Source organism: Spea bombifrons, chromosome 10, assembly GCF_027358695.1.
Source record: "Spea bombifrons isolate aSpeBom1 chromosome 10, aSpeBom1.2.pri, whole genome shotgun sequence".
Classification (NCBI taxonomy): Eukaryota; Metazoa; Chordata; class Amphibia; order Anura; family Pelobatidae; genus Spea; species Spea bombifrons.
Window position 1 is genome coordinate 36,861,635 of NC_071096.1, and position 13,914 is coordinate 36,875,548.

Below are 13,914 nucleotides of genomic sequence, written 5' to 3' on the forward strand. Positions count from 1 at the left end.
CATGTGTAAAAAAAAATCCCTGCAGAAACCATAAAATATCTGCAAGCGATTTGCATCGGATTTTTTTTCGTACAGGAAATGGAATGCGCTGCGAGTTCTAGAATCCATAATGATGAGTAATGAGCTTTCCACGCAGAGTAACCACTGCGGACTCTCCGACTCAATTAGCGTTACTGGAAAGGGCATAAAAACAACTTCCTGTTTACACAGGCCAAGAGGATACTCGACCCCTGTTGATGCCAAGTTCTGGGCACGCGACCAAAATTAAATGGAAGACTCCTCGGCGCTAGGCAGAAGTTGACCCCATTCTTGGTGTCGAAGGTCTAAGCAACGCATGGGACAGAACCATGTGCTTCCCAGTGCTTTGCCCGTCGCTGGATAGTCAAATTGTCTAGAACTGCAAATATTGAAGTATGCATTATACAGGGCCAGCTCGGCCCTTCTTAAAGGAGCTGGTCCTTAATGGAAAGTTGGCATCTTCACATCTCAAATCGCCTTTTAGTAAATAAATAGCACACAAGGAGAGTTCACTAAATACTAGAACCAGAGGGACAGAATATATCATGGAGATAACAAGTCATGGAAGGTAACTCTTTTAGGTCAATTCTCTTACCTATCAGGCTAGAATTCCCCCAAACCCGCTGTTCTTATTCTAGAACCACGCATGGTACGTTTCAATAACACTTATCCATTTTTCACCGTTATTTTGCTTTCAGCGTAAATACAACCTTCGCGGCAAATGTTTATCACTCACAAGGAAGGGGCGTATCTCCCTATTCACAGGGTACATATATACTTTTTGGGAATTGGTTTCCTATGGATAAATGCAATCAAAGTTTACGTGCTCACAGAAGCCAACAGGATGGGATTGTTTCACTGGAAAGATCAGAAGAAAATTGTAACTAATGTTGTGGAAAATTACTTTGATATTGCTTTCTCGAAACGGCATCACAATTAGGTTGGAATGTGGGAGAACGAGGGAAGAATGAATGAATAGTTACAAATCAACACAAGCAGCCAGTGTCAGGAGTACTTTACTGACGGGAAATAATGTAAGCATTACTTAAGGCCTCCCCGAGTGAGCTTTTTCCGCATGCCAGCAACATACGGAACAGTTCGAATGAAGTGTCAACGCTGGAGACAGCTTGCTGCATAATAACGCAGCAAGCTAGCCGCATAGTGCCATTGTTTCATAATAAAAATATATGGAAGTGGACTCACAGCGTGCTTATTGTGCCTACTGCGCTGGGATGTAGTTCTTTAACACATTATAGTTCGTGTAATCATAAAGATTTAAACTTTACCAGGAGATTACGTGGCTCCAGTGAAAAGAATCATGATCCAGTTAGCTTCCTATGAAATGTCATAAATGACCCTGGAAAAAAAATTGCTGTCCTTTTACCTAGTTACATAGTTACATAGTTCATAAGGTCCACCAAGTTCAACCCTTCCACCTAACCTTCCTACTCTTGATCCAAACGAAGGCAAAAAAACCCTAATTAAGCTACTTCGAATTCTGCCATCAGGGGGAAAAAATCCTTCTTGACTCCAAGAGGCAATCGGATTTCTGCTTGGATCAAGAAGCTCTAAAATATGAATTCTATTTATATCCCTGTATATCATGCCTTTCTAAAAAAATATCCAGACCCCTTTTGAAGGCATCTAGTGTATTTGATAGAACCACCCCCCTAGGCAGTGAATTCCATACCTTTATTGTCCTCACTGTGAAGAATCCCTTCCTTTGTCTTCTATGAAACCTGCGCTCTTCCAGTCTCAGAGGGTGACCTCTTGTTCTTTGTATATTTCTGTTAATGAGCAGGTCACCGAAGAGCTCGTTATATCGGCCCCGCATATATTTATAGAACGTTATCATATCCCCTCGGAGACGCCGTTTTTCCAGTGTATATAATTATTGCTTTTTTAGTCTCTCTTCATAGCTAGTTGCGTGATTTTACATGCGGCAGACAAAGTAGGTTTCAGGAGAATCATCGAGAACCCTGAAGTACAGACACACCGTGTTCCGAGCGTATCCTCAACACAACACATATATCTCTAGGCGTATATAAACGGAACTTTGCTATGTCAAACCAAGCCCAGATCTAACCGTACCTTTGAAATCTGCTAATCCGTACATCATAGCACCTTTGGGTATACAGACGGCAGTATCTCCTTTATCTTGCTAAATAAATAAGACACCTTGCTATGATATTTTATGGACCATATTCTTCAAAGTGTCTGACACAGTAAGATATCTGTTTAGATGAACTTTTGATGAATGAACCCGTTATCTCTTTATAGATTTCTAGTAGGTTTTTTTTTTTTTATTCCCTTTAAACGCTTTAGTGAAGCAATAAAACAGACTCGTCCTCCATGACAGGGCACGGGGGTCACAGTAATTAATCGGGAGCCCTAAGCAAAGACAGGACAATCTTCTCCTGCTTGTGCAAAGGTCAATTAATTTGGAGGTTCTTTTTATTGTGGTAATAATATTAAAAATACGGGTAATCTATATGGAAAGTGATCATCTGTTACATTGCTTTGTATGTTTAAATGCGTCCGTCAAGTCCTATTTTCAGCCGTTAACATGCGTTACACAGGGAATTGATTTCATTTCCTTACTGCCCTCTTTATCTATAGGCAGGTGGAGCGAATATGCATTAAAATAAATATTATATCAAAAAGCCTTAAATATACATTTTCTTTTATATGTCAAACGCTTCAGCCTTCCATTTTTAATGCTCGTATTGAAAATAATTCAACATTTAAGAAAAGTCAAAGCACCAGCTAAGACTCCGTGCATGCATCGATTGCCACATATTGATCTCGGTGTTAACATTTATGAAAGTGTTTCGGCGGACGTTACCTGGAGCCACGCCATGCTGATGAACCATTTCTGCTGGATCTTGCAAATGGATAAACACAATAAGGCCTGCTACTCCAAACAGCAAGATGAAGGAAAACATGCAGGTTAGCCTCATAATTATCACTCTCGGGTCAACCGCGTCTTGTTCTCGGAAAGTCTGCCGCGTGCGTGGTCACCGGATCTTCACGAGAGTTCATTTTCTCATCTTCTCGTTGGTTCTCACGACCATACCTGCGCAACGCAAAACACATACTTGGGGTGAGAAGAGCTTTGTTATTAAGGGGCAGAGATTGTGGCTGAATAAGATAGCAATTAAATAAAAGAAAGAAGGAACATTTCAGGCAGCATTACTTAGCAGAACTTACTCCTTGGAAATTTAAATTTTACGAGAAATTAAATATTGAGCAGCCAATAGGAGGTCAGGTGCAGACTTGGATAAATGCTCTACATACACAATAAATTACGAATATCTGTGTAACATCCTAAGTTTTAACACCAGTTTGGTTTTTAACCCTCTCGCATTTAATAGGCTTAATAACTCCATGAAAGCATTTTGACGACAAAAAGAACACACAATCTTAAGGGGTCTTCTTCAACCATTCCTCACCAGTAAATGACCAAAGATAAAGCTACTATGTTTTTGTTTTGATTCTTATTTTTTATATAGTTATTACATTTCGGTCGTATATTTCCGTCTCACATCTCTCACCCCTTTTTCCTATGGAGGATAGACTGCTCAGTCTGAAAATGTCAGGCCTGAAATTAGGTCAGACCAAAATGTCATCTCTGACAAAATCACTAGAGCCGAAAGCTGATCAGAAAACAAACAAGGCCCAAACAAACTAATCAAAGCCCCTTGTAAGAGAGCGTGGGTCTTCAAGGCCGCACACCAGAGATGCCAAAAGCCAGCGTAATATCCTCTGGTCGATATTCTGGGTAGAGTTAAGCCGCCTGGGCTAGTGTTAAGTCAGCGCTTTCCATGCTAATAATTTCCTAGTATTGTTGGTTTATGTAAGGCACGTGACTTCCAGTGTAGCATTTAACATATGTTACTGGTAATTCCCTGGGTTCTTCGACAAAGCGGAACTTCTTGATGAGTTATTGCAAGTGCTCTAATCGCCATAGCAATGAATGGAATGTTTCAGACAATCGCTGTGGTGCAAAGTTCTAAAAGTAGAGCCGCTTTTTTAAAATAACCCCAAGTGTTGCATATTCATATTCATAAAACTCCATGTTACAACTACCTGATCTTCACGTCAGACATTTATAAGAGCCATTAGGTTCAAGTGCAAACACACACAAGTGCATATAAGTACAATGTATCCGCGCCTGGACGACAATACTTCCTTTTTTTTTCAGCGAGGGCTGGGTGTTACAAACAAGCGGCCCTGACGCGACTGATTTGTTTTTTTTAATATGTATTTTCTTGATTTGAGTACATTTGGTGAGCACTCGTGGTCCTCCTTGCTAATGCTGTCACAAATACTTATCCGTTAAAGTGACATTTCTCTCTTTGTTGTTACCACTTTGGGGATCCGAGTCCAACACGTAATACAGAAATCACTTGTCAAGAGTGTTTTGAATTAATGGACACATTCTTTGCATGCAGCCTGGCCTTTCAGAAGCCACCCATGCAGATAAGCAAAGCACTCCTTCAGGGGTTTGACATCCTCATTTTCACACCACCACCACCGCCACGCTGACAGCCGCTCCTTTTAAAAAGAAGAAAAGGACGGCCACAAACATTACTCTGAACGTGTCATTTGAGCATTCTTAAAACACTGGACAGCGTTCTAGCAATAAACCCCCTAAGGGCTCACGTTTTAACATAGTTAAGTGGTCTGGATCATTACTGTCCTCATCCATAATCCACATTTAAGATCAAAGAAGTCAATTATTTTATCTGCTGTGAGCAGAGATAAAGTTTATTGCGTTACCATAGAAAACGAACACTGATATCTGCCCAATTTTATTAAATCTCTATTGCAATATTTACAGCAAATCTAATCTAGGGCTCGCTAAGTCTAAATGAACTTGTTATAGCACATATAAAATGTACCGTTTGTAGTCTAAATAATATGATTTGGGCGCCGTTTCATTTATCTTCCAAGTAATTCCTTTAGGTCTTTTTTTTTTTTTTAAGCCTAACAAGGTTTAGGTTTCCATCTAAAATATCCCGTTAGAAGCTTTATGATAACCAGCTCATGCCAAGAAGCAAAGTGGGCTGCGAGAGAGACGGGGGATGCGTGGTTATTCTGAGTAGCCCCTTGGACACGGAATCTCCGAGACTCCAAGCGTCGTTTCCATGTGGGCAAAGCATCCCCTTCACCGACAATAATTGTACCGTTTAAACTCTAACCGGCCCTCCGGTCCTTTAGACGGCTGGGTGTGAATCACACTTTATTTAGCTGGTAATAACACATCAGCGAGTGCCATAACAGGTGCTAGAAGTTCAACTTTACCATTGAAATGCTAATGATCTGCTTCTATTTATAACGTTCACACGATAATTTCATTACAGACAAAGAGAATGGCAACGCGGCGAGGGCTGGAGTGTAAAAATTCTATATTAGGAAACTAAAAACAGCATGAATCATGCATTAAAAATATATATCTGTATCACTGAAACCTTTCCAAGACCGAGGAAGGCGTTGGGGGTGATAAGACGATGTACACCCAAAAGCTTCTTTGCTCTTCCTCGGTGGGGGCAACAAAATTTATGGCAAATTACAGAAAAATGCCACTGTGGGGCTTACAGCGTTAACCTCACGTTTTCATTTGTTTCTGCCGAATTCCAAAAGAATACAGTGTCATGATGTTGTACGCGAGTCTTACGACGCTTGTTGCACAAATGGCCATAGAAACAAGACTTGGTTTGGCAGGAGTCTCTACATTTGTTTTGTTTTTTTGGATAGAGGTCAAGTACCTTTTATAAAGAAGGACGTCGTAGGAAACCCGGGAACGACGTCCATTAACCAATGCTCGTGAATGCTTTGCTGGAAATGAGAGCCGCGTTACTTGAGCACAGGTTTGGGAATTCTCAGAATTTTCCCACTGGGTATATGTACATATCAGCTACAGAGACATAGAAATGTTGCGTCCCTGCTTATTAGGAACGCCTCATCTAAGAGGCGATACTCTGAGGGCAGCGCGTGGAACGGCTTTATCAGGGAGGAACAGACGTCGTTAGATCTGTTGTCATGTATCTGCCGTTTCGCTGGACACAATTTATTCACCTAATTCCACTCCGAGCAGCTTTCCGAGCAGGTGCCGGCGAGAGTGGTTTGCATCTGCAATGTGAAGTCCTGGCACCCTGCCACCGGCTTCGTTTACAATGTCACAACGGTGGCTAATTCTCCAGACTTTGCAGTCGGGATGCAAATTACCGACGCTTAACAAGCCTGATTAACTTACAGCGCGGAGTCGGAGTTAAAATATCATAAATAAAGGAAAATATTGGAACGCCCGGCCCAAGATAGATTTAGAAAAAAAAGACTAAAGACGGCTTTGAGATGAAACCCGGCGGCTTTGAGGGAAATTACGGGGCAAAGTTCTAAACGTGGAAGAATCAGCAGGAACGTTCCGTCGGTTTCCATGGCAACTGCTCCACCTTTAGAACTTTGTCCCAGATTACTGTTTGTAGATATACAACAAAAAAAAGCTGAGCCCTTAGAGTGCTGGAAAAAAACAAAGTAACAAATAACAAAGTTATGTTTTTGCAAAGAAACTCAAGTTTTATTTGAATCCGTGGTGGCCCCCTGACAGAGTCATCCAGACTGACACAATCACAACACAAAAACAAATACAAAGTAACGTTTTTGGTGAACTTCCCTTCAAAACACTCAGCGGCCGTGGAGTTTGTCGTGCCACGAGACATCTAATGCCTCCCCCGGCACATGGATGGTTAAGCATGATTTTTTTGGCGTGCTCCCACGTGATTTACAGCGATATGGTCATGACGCTATTTTGGAGCTCAGACCTGGAACCTCCGTATGCTCGGATATTGTTGTCTTACTAATTCGCACTCACCACCCCCATACAGCCTGCCCAAAATAGCTTTCGGTTCTCATTCCCCAACAAAAGTCTGTGAACTCAAACAAAATGCATTCTTTTACTTCCTCAACCAATGGAAACTGGATGTTTTATCCGAGTCATGAAACCCCTTACGCGTTTTAGTGTCAATCCACGACGGGGGGGGGGGTGATTAATTGATGATTAAGGGCACAAACTGCAATTAGCACTCGGATACAAGACCCTCTGAGGATTCAGTTAGGGTTTAACCTTTCTCCATGGGGTAAAAGCCCGATACCCCCACTTTGATAGCTGAAGATCTGCAATGCAAGATACTCCAGGCAGTTATGCCTCCTGGGAAGCGAGAACGTTTGTTTTAAATGCGATGGGACAGGAGTGCAATCCGTCTTGCTCAGATCTAGACAGGCGTAAACGTTTGATGCATCATTTGCTTATTCGTATACCGTTTATTCACTTCCTCCTTTTTCGGTGACGGAATTCTGGAAAGGTCAGATCTAAAACACGCTCGCTCTCTCGCTCCCTCTGCGTAAATGTTTGTTGAGTAGCTGTACAAATCAGGTGGGCTGTCAGCTGCCCAAAGAGAAAGCGGAGCAGCCTAAAAAAGCCACCGCATTCCGATTCAGAATCAAAATCAAACATGCTGATCTAACTCAATAAAAAAAAAAAACACGTAATTGAGTAATTGCATTAGCGCAGCAAATTAAGGGTTTTAACCAAACACATCTTTATTTCCCTTATAAGCAGGCGCTACGCCTCATTCTTAACAATTTATCAAAATTCCAATTACTTTAGCAGCCAAGAACAAAGAAACAGCAAAAGGTGATTAATATTCACCTGAAGACAAATGATCTTATCATGAAAGAAATTAGATCATAATATTACCCTGGGGAATTTATTTCCGAATAAAAGCCTAAAGCGCGGAAAACGCCTGAAATTAAAATTCATTTTGGTGATTGTTGCGTACGGGGTTTGGGTGTTTTATCAAGGAATGGATCAGGAATTAATGGAATCGGGTAAGGCTTTCTTACTATTTAACATTATGGGGGTAGATTGTTTGCATTGAGACTTTAAGGTGTCAACGTCGGAATCCTTGGTCCATTGTATCATAAAAATGGAACATTCGGGACTACAGATTATTATCCTTTTCCTTACAGACTGTAACGAGCAAGACCCTGGCTGCTTTATAGCAACATCATCTTTCAAAACGAGAAATTAGAATGGGATTGCCAGTGAAATGGGATTTTAGGTCTCAGGTGTTGCATGCTTAATTTCACTTGGAAATCGATGGTATTTGGCCACATGCTCTCCGTTGTGTAATATAATAGACATTAGGAGGGTCTGAGGGCAGCCCATAGAGAGAGAGATCGTAAGGGGGATATTAAAGGTTCTGAGACCTCAATGAATCTTCAATCACCCTGAAACAATGAAATGGCATAAAAAACCTCCGGCTTAAGGAAACGTTATTTCAATGTGCAACTTTCAAATTTAAATCAATAATTTATTGCATCGGGGTGAAAAAGCGAGCCAAAAATGCATCAATTCTCAGTGTACAACCCCATTGGACACCATTGGAGGAACCGGTACGGAGATTGCGAGCCGGGCTTCTCGCCCAACATCATTGCCTGACCTCACAAACGCTCTACTGGATGAACGGGCGAAAAATCCCACAGAAACCCCTCATAATCATGTGGAAAGCCTTCCCAGAAGAGTGGAAGCCGTTATAGCTGCAAAGGGGGGCACGACTTCATATTAATGTCTGTGTGTTTAGAATGTGATGTCATCAAAGTCCCTGTGGGTGTAACGGTCAGCCGTCCCGATACTTTTGTCCATACAGTGTACACCACGTCTGCAGTAATCAGTGGTGATCTGGCTAATCTCTGAAATAATAGAATCCCCCGTTACATGCCTACCTCATATCTCCAGAGAACGCGTGGAAATTCTATACATTTACAGGATTCTTTGTCAAACACCATGAAATGGGGCTTAATAAGAAAATATGATGCGTTAGCAAGTATTGGTTGATCTTTGTTCATGTTTCAATGGTAAATTACACTTTAAAAACGCAAACAATTATTATAATTGATTTGGACTAAAACAATATTGAATTTCAATACGTTCCTGGGCTTTTTATGAATTAGGCGGCGGAGTCAGGGTGATTATGATGAAAGTGTATTTGCACGCTCAATTTCTTTATAGCAAAGAGCCTTGAAGTGTAGTAATTGTCTTCACGCTGATAATGGGAAGCCCATACATTCAAGGAAAATAAGACTCTACATTGCAATTTTCGGCTGTAGTGTTATAAATTAGCTTTCCGTTTTCAACACGTAGCCTTATATTGGAGTTTACTTACTGAGGAGCCGTGCGGAATTTAATAACCAGCCGCTAAGCACATCATTATAAATCTTTGTATTTGGGTCGAGCTCGTGGCAATAAATACACGTGCCTCGGAAAGCCAGTCCTTGCTAAACCGACGTTAAATATCCAACTGCGTCCTGGCGGCACGCGCGTTACGGTGGCAAGCTCTGATCTGCGCCACCGATAAAGGGTTAACGGCGGGGAAATTATGGCTCCAGATTGGGCGACTCTCACGGGTGAGAATTGAATGGCTCATCATATGATAAAGTATTGGAATGAAAACAAAATAACTCATCTATGTTTTTAAACTAATCATTCCGGATGCAACCTACGACGGGATACAACCGGAACCGCTCTCAGCTCGGAAAAAGTCCACGTGCTTTACGGGATATGGGATTAGATCTAATCATTTTTATTTTCTAGGTGAAATCTATACCTGTGACCTGTAGCTATGCAGCTGCCGATGGGGTGAAACTGGAACCGTCCTTAGCTTGGAACAAGTCTAGATGTGAATTGTAACAAGGAGCGTCATGGATGACAATGTGTTTGGGTTCCAAAGAAATCTGTTTGTGTGAAATCTGAAGTGGAATTTTAAAGGAAAACATAGTAAGCTATGCAGAATATTGATCCTCAATGTCTCCTCGCAGCATATAGATTATACAAACAAGACGTCTCGCGTATCAAAATGTATCAAAGAATCTAATCGTGGAAGACAAGTTCTAGATTACAGCAGGGACCTTTCCTGCAAACACCTAGAATAGTAATAACACCTTAACGTTTCACACAATGATGCGGAATTCCAAATCTAGATACGGAATATAAAATAATAGAATTGCAGATCGATGCCCCTGCCCGTGGCATTCATGGTTAAAAGGGGGGGTAGCACTAAAGCTTCATATTTATAATTCACCTTTAAGACAAGCTTGTTCCTTCCATCATAAAAATAAGCAACATTTGCTAGTATAATGGGATCCTGTGCCTTTGGAATAGTGAATGATGAAACGTCTAAGCCGCTTTGACACATGTTAGTGATATGATTTGACGTGATACAATTGTATTTCCACCGAAAATGCCACGGTGACAATGTAATCTATAAGCACGTCAGGTGTCTATGATTATATCACACGTCTGCAAACCCCAGCTCTTTCATATAACAAACAAGGCAGACGTGGCCTCCACGTGGATGATCGCTTCCGAGCCTGGCGGACCATCGCAAGACAATCTTTATATCTGGCAACGCATTAAACGGCAGGTGAAATGTCACAGGGCAATCATTCATCATTAACGAGCTGAGCGGAATAACGGACGACGAGCTCCCCTGCACAAATTATAAGGGGAAGAATCAATAAGCCAAAGACAGGCATTAACTTAACCGAGTGATGGGGTCTCGCATAGCGCTCCTGTACAGCGCCACTGCATAAATAGGCAACATTAACAGTTATAACTATGATTACGCATTTATCCTCATGTCCTTCGTTATAGCCTTTTATGTATTACATTTCTATCCCCTCTTTCTCTTCTCTCCCCCAAGCCGGACATATTGAATTCCCTTAATCCTTCCTGATCATTTTTATCCTCTAAAGCATTCATCATTTTAGTCGCCCTTCTCTGAACGCTCTCTTCGGAATATCAATATTTTTCTAGATAAGGGGAGAACTGCCCCCAATACCAGAGAGATCTATAATCACTCAGATTTCTTCTATACGTTGGCGCAGCGACACCGGATGACCCCGGAATCCCTGTGATAATTAGCGGCATGTGTCCCTCACACGGTGTGCTTACCTCTATAGACTTCACATTATCCCCTAACAATGGAGTGCATTCGCCAGAAGTATGACACCAAGGTTACCGCTTGTCAATGGAAGATAATATATTCTGCATTTCATTAATTTATGTACAATGGTGCTGTCACAGTGCCGGGATGGACTCCAACGGCTGAGGAAATCTCTTTTTTGTTTCACATCCAGATACTGGAAACGAGGTCCGCGAGTAGCCATTTAAATCCTTGATGTCTGACGGCTTCCAGGGGCAGGTGGAAAGGGTCAGATAATCGGCAGCCAAGTCAACCCCTGTATTCATCTCTACATAGGAACTGGGGTTCGTATCACAAGCAATGTCACAGATACCGCTTGCTTGCTTCAATGTATCAAACTGTAGCCAGATTCTAGCAGCATTCTCCTTTCCAACACGCTCACCCTTCAAAGAGAATTGAGTTTCTATTCCGAAAATATACAGAGGGATTATTACCTTTATTATAACAAGGGGCAAGTGTAATAAATATAGACCAGCATCTGTACATTATTACCAATCATTGCCATCTTCAGATTCATGGCATAAATATATAAGGTACATCCATCCATTTACAGTCGGCCCCACTGCCAAGGAGTGTTCATTTTGCAAGACAGGAAAAGCTCATAATTATGGATGTGTGTGTCTGATACGCGCCCCGAGAGACCGTCTTTGTCATCTGCTTGGTCTCTCTCTCTCTCTGGGGACCTGACGTGCATGATGTCATAGTCTGCACCTCCGGGAAGCTGATGGCACATTCAACGATCAACACCAAGTGTATCAGCCTCATAACAAGTAAACGCAACAAATTAACACTCCGTGAGAAATAAAATGCTCCTACGTGCGTTTACTATCCATCTACACAAGAGAGATAGATATCTATATATCTATATATACATTAGCCGGGAGCGTAGCCTCGTACGAAGGGTCAGTATTACAATGATACATACATTAGAAATGTAGCAGCTGTGTGCATCGCTCATGGTCTGTAGGCTACTTGTAGACATTTATGAAAGAAGACAGGAGAAACATCTGTTTTGGGGCAGATAAGTGACGGATCAGGTTGCTTCAATGAAATGCAATTAGTAACTAGTCGAGGACAAAGAACTGGCAAAGCTGCATTATGCATTTCTTTAAATATGAATACACCTATTATTCACTTTAAAAAAAAGTTATCTACAACAAGAACCAACAGCATACATTATCAGAAGACATACATAATACTTAGCCAGATCCTTCCTCCGAGTAAGATACTTATTGAAGTGTTTCTATTTTGAATCTAATTAAAGTTGATCATGTGGCAGAAGGTGTCAGTGATGTTGCTGCTGGGATGAAACATGGCCGTGTTTGCTTTTGGGGTTATTTTTTGTGTGTGTGTGTATGAACAATTCATAGAATCCATTAATCTTTTCAGTTCAAAGCAGACAAGGAACTGCCTATCCAATATTTTCTTTTGTGTATTTTATATTTGCTGGCATGCATTAATTGCCTGTCATATCCAATTTGCAGAAAACCTCATAAAATTCCCTGGAAGTGTGATATGCAGAAAGAAGAGGGGATTGGCATGCAGCTCACGGTGTCAGAACGCAGACTCCTCTGCAGAAGAACTACTTTATACCAACACTGGGGGCATTAGAATAATTTATTGCAAGTAACTGGTAATGTGCCAGATCCCACACGCTCCTGGTTAGAAAAACAGGACACATCAAGAAACATAGAAAGAGTCAGTTAGTTGAGAAATCTTCGAGGGTATAAGAAGTGAAGAGATTGGTAACAAGAGGAGGGTCTCTACATGCTTGATGAGGAAGAGAAAACAGAATGTTGAGCCCCAATAAATCTGGTACTTGTGGTACCCAAGGAAGCAAGCAACATTGGGGCTCTGGTATTAAGTGAGGGATCGGCGCTGATGTTTTTGGTTTGTTCTCTATCGCAGTTGCACTCACAATCTGTTTGGGTCTACAAGCTGGATTCTGTCAAAGACTTTCTTAAAACGTATACTGGAAGGCGTAGGCTATCCCTGAACGATGGAATGGAAACATTTTTGTATATCTGTAACCTGGACAAACAAGGTACATAGGCAGAAAAGAAAGGAAATCCATAAAGTTCAACCTATCCAAGATATCGAATCTCATTTCACCGACACGGACATTCTTTACATCTCTCATGCTTTAACTGAACAACTGGGAGACGATGAGCAGTTTTACCACGCGTCGTCCCGTCCCACATCTGGAGAGAATGCCAACAGCAGGCAGGTTTCCGGATGTCAGCCATTGTAATCCAGTCTTTCAAATTTCTCCCCATGATCTATCTTAAAAGTCTCCCATTGCTCTGTATTCGAATTCCTTCTTGTAAATATGCCACCGGCGCTGATAAACTGTATCATTACAATAAAATTAGAAAAGTCGGCGTGATGTCCTTCCTACCATCATTTACACACACGATTTAATTAGACTATTGAGTTGGCCAGAACTTTGTATTTTCAGGGTATTGATCCGCAGGCGCTTACAAGTCCCCGGTAATGGAATGTTGCCACCGACTTCCTGACAAAAGAAAGGCAGCAATATTTATTGTTTTATAAATGGAAGCATTTTCTTTGAGCAAATTAACGTGCCGCCATATGTCTTGTGTGATAATCCAACATCATTGTTTTGCAGAAACCTTTTGTGGGAGATGAATGAATGCATTGGTAATTGCTATTCCAAAGCCTTGGCCTGGTCTAAGTTTTATGTCCCATTGTTTGTTTTTTACAAATGTATAAGTTATATAAATATATAATGTATCGTTTTATAGAATAGACTCATTTGTAGTTATTCAGGCGTGGCTTCTAAGATTGTCTCATGTTTTAAGAAGCAGTATAAGCGAGATCATGTATTCAT

The 13,914-nt window shown here is 41.3% G+C and overlaps 1 protein-coding gene across 1 annotated transcript in view; it reads right to left on the bottom strand.

Moving 5' to 3' along the window:
* The window catches only part of CHST8 (carbohydrate sulfotransferase 8), a 107,050-nt gene that overhangs the window by 77,443 nt on the left and 15,693 nt on the right, over positions 1 to 13,914 (bottom strand). Inside the window, exon 2 of the mRNA XM_053449665.1 lies at positions 2,864 to 3,094. Coding sequence (XP_053305640.1) covers positions 2,864 to 2,978 — 115 coding nt within the window. The 5' untranslated portion in view covers positions 2,979 to 3,094. The remainder of the gene's footprint in view (positions 1 to 2,863; positions 3,095 to 13,914) is intronic.